Source organism: Tursiops truncatus, chromosome 14 (assembly GCF_011762595.2).
Source record: "Tursiops truncatus isolate mTurTru1 chromosome 14, mTurTru1.mat.Y, whole genome shotgun sequence".
Classification (NCBI taxonomy): Eukaryota; Metazoa; Chordata; class Mammalia; order Artiodactyla; family Delphinidae; genus Tursiops; species Tursiops truncatus.
In genome coordinates this window covers 80,412,835-80,418,834 of record NC_047047.1, presented here as the reverse complement: position 1 = coordinate 80,418,834, position 6,000 = coordinate 80,412,835, and the positions used below count along the sequence as shown (strand labels likewise).

Sequence of the window (6,000 nt, the reverse complement as noted above, 5' to 3'; positions counted from 1 at the left end):
GGACTCTATGGAAACTGTATTTTCAGCTCAATTTTGCTGTGAACCTTAACCACTCTAAAAAATTGTTTATTAATTTTAAAAAAGCAGATGTGACCTTTTCACATGCTGTGTCACCCTCTACTGTGTGAGGTACTATTGGAGCTAAAGATGAGTAAGGCCTGGACCCTGTGCCTACAGTGGTTGACATAATGAGACATAAACTCACAGGTAACTCACCTGCCCCACCACACGCTAAGTGTCGGATAAGGGGAGTGGATGGTGAGGATTCTGAGCTCCACCTCTTCCTGGCCAGGGGAGCCCCTCTGAGTCTGTTTCATCTGGGAAATGACAACACCTAACCTTGGGACTTCGAGATGATATGTGTGAGAAAAGCACTTGGCTCATGGAAGATGATCAGAAATGTCAATCCCAACCTCGCATCCTTTTTCTCGAAGGTCAAAGCATGGAAACATCCTTATGGAGCAGAGAGATCAGGGGAGGCTCCATGGAGGAAGAATTCAGTTTGACCTGGGCCTAGAAAGTGGACACTTTTGGAAAGGCGTTCCAGGAAGGGGTCATAGCATGAGCTAAGGTTTAGAAATGGGAACATCCAAGGTGCTCTTGTGGGGCCTCGCAGGAGACTCCCAGACCCTGGGCCTGGCCGTCTGGGAGAAAGGAGTGCCCTGTGCATTCTTGCAGCCAAGAGCATGCAGGGGCAGTGTTTCAGGGGAAATGCCGCATGGGCCTGGCCGTGGTCCCTTGGGGCAGCGAGGGGGTCCTCAGAAGCTCCAGTGGAGGACAAGTTGGAGGGTGTGGCCAACAGAAGTACAAAATAAAACAGAGCCTCCACTGCTTTGCCTGTAAAATGGAGCTGTGAATACCCACCTCAAAGTTACCGTGAGGATTAATAGTTGTTACGTCTTTTTTTTTTTTTTAATTTATTTACTTTTGGCTGTGTTGGCTCTTCGTTTCTGTGCGAGGGCTTTTTCTAGTTGCGGCGAGCGGGGGCCACTCTTCATCGCGGTGCGCGGGCCTCTCACTGTCGCGGCCTCTCTTGTTGCGGAGCACAGGCTCCAGAAGCGCAGGCTCAGTAGTTGTGGCTCACGGGCCCAGCCGCTCCATGGCATGTGAGATTCTCCCGGACCAGGGCTCGAACCCGTGCCCCCTGCATTGGCAGGCGGACTCCCAACCACTGCGCCACCAGGGAAGCCCAGTTGTTACATCTTTTTGAGGGTCTGATACACTCCAGGCATTGTGTCAAGGGCTCTCCGAGCCTGGCCTCAGTATCCCCACAACAGCCCTATGATGGAGAGACTATTTTTATCCCTGTGTTTCCCAGATAAGGAAACAAAGGTTATTAAAGGCCTGAGTCAGAACAGCTTCCAGGGGCCGAGTCAGCCCCAGGGCCCAGGTCTGCGTGACTCAGGTGACGAGGCTCAGTCATCACATGGAGCTTCCGGGAGCCAAGTCAACACTCACGTCCCCATCTCTAGGCACGCCAGTCAAGCCAGTGCTGGCTGTCAGCGGCCTGACGAGGCAGCAGGACACGCATCAGCCTGACCTCCCTGCCAGCCGGGTTGAGAAACCCGCCTGGGCCCAGAGCCCCGAGGACCACGCCTCCCCCGCTTGTTCCTCCCGCGGCTCCACGTGATAGCGCCTCAGGATGGATGCAGGGACACCGGTGTGCTGTGTGCAGGGTGACTGCTCCTGTGTGGCTCTGTGCATCTAGGCTAAATGGTCACCGTGACCAGGTATAATTACAGTCTTATCCCTCATCGGTCATGAGGTTCTCAAAATATCCCGACAGGATGAATTAAAACTAGTAAGAGGGGTGGGGACCCAGCTCAGTACAGATGTCTTAAAGTGTTATCGTCTCCCTTCCACTGAGGACATGTGGGAGCCATTCCAGGGGTGGGCTGGTGGGGGTCTCCCTACTTTTTCTGCTCTTCCCCAGTGGGAGGAAGGCCAGCGGAACAGTGTGACCGGGACCACGGTGACCTGGGAATGCGGAAGCCGGGGGCTGAGGACCTCCCTGCTCCTTACTAGGTGCAGCGCCAGGGCAGCCACCGGCCCCAGCCTACAAAGGGAGGTCATTATACCCATCGTGTTAGATAGGACACGCCAGGCACCTTTCATGCGTTCGCCCACGCCGCCGCTCTCAGCACAGCTCCGGATGGATTCCTTGTCAGGATCCCCTCCGGAGGGAAGGAGGAAGAAGAGTGAAGCGAGTGGAATGGGAGAAGGCCTGGCTGGGGTGGAGGGGAAGGACCAGAAAAGGTGCTTCTCGGCCCACGGAGCAGAGTTGGGAGACTACAGGAGGTGGTTGGTCTTAGTGTCACAGGCTGTAGGGACAGCAGCTCTGTGGGACACGTGGGGCGAGGGGACCCTCTGTGCTAAGAGTCAGGGAAGTTGTCTCCCTCAGTCCCTGTCAAACTGGATCGGAGCCTCTGCATGCATGCATGCTTGCAGCGTGCCCTGGACCCCCTCCCCTCCCCTCCCCTCCCCCTCCCCTCCCCTCCCCTCCCCCTCCCCTTCCCTCCCCTCCCACTCCCCTCCCCTCTCTCCCTCCCCTCGCCTCCCCTCCCCCCACCCAGAAACACCTTCCCTCCTGCCCTGCGCTCCTCTGAGCCCAGCCCCATCAGCACAAACCCATGACTCCCGGCAGGATGAGAACCACATTTCAAGCACCACGTGTGGGATCAGGCTGACCCTGCTTTGTCACTTCCCGCTTTGTGACACAAGACCAGCTCTTCAGGCTCCTTATTTTGCTTGCATAACCTTAGATGCAAAATACATACCAGAAAGCAGCTTCCTGGTGTGTGCGGGGCATTCAAATCCAGCGAATGGTCGCGATGCTGCCGCTGAGCATGATGGAGGTGACTGGGGCCCACTGGGGAAGGGAGGCCACCGACCCCAGCCTTCCTGACTCCCCGAGGGGTGCCCGGGCACGGAGAGAACGGATTCCCCGTAGCTTTTGTGGGACGCACAGGGAAGAAAGTGAATAGAAAGTGAAGAAATGATCTGCACAGCTTTTTTTGCAAGGTTCCCAGCATGTGAGGTGGTCCCTCCCTTAAATCCCCTCCTCCCCTCAAATTCCCTCTGGAGGCAGCACTCGTGGGTTTGAATCCCAGTTCTGTCCTCTGTTGTTGTGACCTTGGGGAAGTTAGTCAATCTCTGAGTCTCACTCCTGATTCCTCAGAGCTGGTGAGGAGAGAATGGCCAGTCGCCGGCCAGCAGGGGTCACGCCCCCTCACCGGGTGTCCTTCTCAAAAAGTCTAGAGAAACTGGCATGTGTGGGAAACGTCTGCATCCTTCAGGGAGCGGGAGGTGTCCCGGTGTTGTTTTCTTAGCCAGTCCCAGGTGGGAGAGGATTTGCAATTCAGCACCCTGCTCTTTCCCTGAGCCTTGTGACTTGGCGAGGCTCCTGGGTGTAAAGAGAAGCCGCCTGCTCTGGGCTCAGTGTCGCCAGCCCAGCCTCCCAGCTCCTGAAATTAGCCGCTGCAGACACTGCTCTCCGGGCACTGGGTGAGGAGGTGGCTGGCATCCCTCGGGCCCGGCCATGGAGGAACAGGACCGCGCCTGCCGCTCCACCTGGGAGCCCTCACAGGGCAAGAGCCCCCCGGACTCACCTTGGTCATGGGTAAGGGCCAGGGCGTGGCCACTTGCAAACCACACCCCCTCCTCCCCGAGCTGAGGAGCGCTGATGGGACCTGCGGGTCTCATTGGGGATTTGTGCATTCCTACTTCTTCAAATGAGTGACAGGACCAGCTGCTGCCCACGGGCCCCTGCTATGGAGGCTGCATTTATAGAAGAGGGTTTAGAACTTATTCAAGAAGTGAAGGCTTTTTTCTTTGCCTTGGATGGAGAGAAATAGCGATTGCTTTGAGCCTCAAGATGGGGCGTAATTTGAGGGCTCCTGCTCGCCAGGCACAGTGCTGGGACCTCTTGTTTTCGTCTGTGTCTGCATGCAGGAGAGGAGGGAGGCCCTGAGTGTTGAAGTTACTGGACCGACACAGTCATTTAAGCATAGTTGTCTCAGAGAGTGTGACGTGTGTGCTGTGAGTGCCCCTGGACTCCAAGGCCGGTGGCTGCACCGTCCTGCCTTTTCTGGATCCCATCCTAGATGCCAAGGCTTTGTTCAAAGGTAGTTATTTTCATTTAAAGCCCCAAAGCAAGAGCAGAGGGTGCTCAGATAACCCCAAGTGGAAGTGGGGACCGAGGACGGAGCCTGGGCTAGAGTCAGGCCTTGTCCTTTCTTCTGGGTGTTCAGATAACCCCAAGTGGAAGTGGGGACCGAGGACGGAGCCTGGGCTAGAGTCAGGCCTTGTCCTTTCTTCTGGGTGTTCAGATAACCCCAAGTGGAAGTGGGGACCGAGGACAGAGCCTGGGCTAGAGTCAGGCCTTGTCCTTTCTTCCGAAGGCTGGAGGTTTGGCTGCAGTGAAGCCAGGGTGTTAATCTCCCACCCCGAACGGCATCTAGGACACCTGTGATGTTCCTCAGCTGCAGAGGCTGGGCCGGCACTGGAGGATTCCACACGTCCTGCAGGCAGAGAGAGCCTGGGGCCTTCTGCTCCCTACGGAGAAGAGGGTGAGGGTGTGGCGTGCGCGGGGCAGACAGAGCCTCCCGGCTGCCGGCTGCCGGTTCCCCAAAGCGCCTGTCGCTTGCACTTCAGGCACGTTCCCCCCGCAGCGCGGCTCCTTTCCCTGTGGGGGCGAGGGGCCTTGCTGTTGGTGCTCAGGTCAAAATGCCGGGGGCCGGGGCCGGGGGCCCGAGAGAGAAAGAGTGTCTGGATTCTGCTCTCACCATTTGCCGCCTGGCCCTTTGGGCCGGTGTTTCCTGGGTGGACAGATGCTTGCAGAGGAGACTGGTCAACAAGCCTCCCTCTGCAGGCTGAGGACAGGAATGGGGCCTCCCCCAGCAGCACTGTGCAGATCAGGGGCACCCACGCTCGGGCTAAAGGGACGGTTTTGTGGTTAGTTGGGGATTAAGATGCTGTGTCTCATTTCCATTCCTGGAATATCTCTCTTGGACAGAGCAGCCCCGTGCTGCCTGAGAAGCGCCCCTACTTCTCCCGCGAGGGGAGCGCTCCCAGAAACCTCTCCCAGGCCCACTCTGGGACCGAGTCTCCCTGGCCCTGGGATGCAAGTTTTATTATCGTGGGTATCTCTCTTGTGCAGCCCAGGCTGACACTGTCATTCCCATTTGACAGCCGAGCACACTGAGGCTTTGAAGTTGGGACTTGCCCGCCGCAGCTTGGGGGCCGGCGGAGGACGGAGACAGGACGGCAGGCCCGCCTGTCTGTCATCCCTGGTACCCAAGGCCGCTGTGATCCGAGGAAGCTCTGACGATATCTACTTTCTGCTTGTGTCTTTGGATTATCAGTTATTTTTCCTGGTTATAAAAGTATGTTTATTACAGAAGATTTAGAATCTACAGCAAAGTGTAAATAAGGTAGTAAAATGCCAATCATCTCACCCCTCGGGAAGTAGTCTGGGAACTTTGTAAACAGAGGTCGCGCTTCATTTCCCTGAAGGCTCATTGTAGTTGAGCCGCAGAAAGGATTTCAAAGCCTCTGGTCCCTTTTTATTTCAACCCTTACACCTCCCTGTGTGCTTGGTTCTAAAATCCTCAAAGGCCCCTTGGCTGTCCCACTGTGGCCTGGACCCCCGCTGCGTGGCGCCTGTGACTGTCCTGCCTGGGAGAGGCAGGCATCCGTGGCAGGAGCGGGGGAAGGGTGGGTGGGTTGCTGGACCCTCTGGCTCCTGCGGGGTGTCCACCCCTGGGCGCGGGGTCTCAAAGTGCCCAGGAACTTGGGCTTGGCTCGGGCCGATGCCCATGTCTGGGAGATTCTGACCTGCTGTGCTGAAGGGTGTCTGCAGGGCGGGGATCCTGGGAGCCTAACTGGGCTCCAGTGAGAGAGCTGGCCTCCTTCCACTGCTGGGGGCTGGGTCCAGCCCTGGGAGGACAAAGGAGGGCCAGGTCCAGAGTTGGGCTTCAGCAAAGCAGAACTGGAACACAA

At 57.1% G+C, this 6,000-nt stretch overlaps 1 protein-coding gene across 2 annotated transcripts in view; it reads left to right on the top strand.

The window, feature by feature from the left end:
- The first annotated feature begins 3,425 nt into the window (after positions 1-3,425).
- The window catches only part of LPIN1 (lipin 1), a 180,100-nt gene continuing 177,525 nt past the window's right edge, over positions 3,426-6,000 (top strand). The window contains exon 1 of one of the 2 annotated variants that reach the window (XM_073791576.1): positions 3,426-3,619. In XM_073791576.1, coding sequence (XP_073647677.1) covers positions 3,539-3,619 — 81 coding nt within the window. In that variant the 5' untranslated portion in view covers positions 3,426-3,538. The remainder of the gene's footprint in view (positions 3,620-6,000) is intronic. The other variant, XM_073791580.1, reaches the window with a different exon arrangement.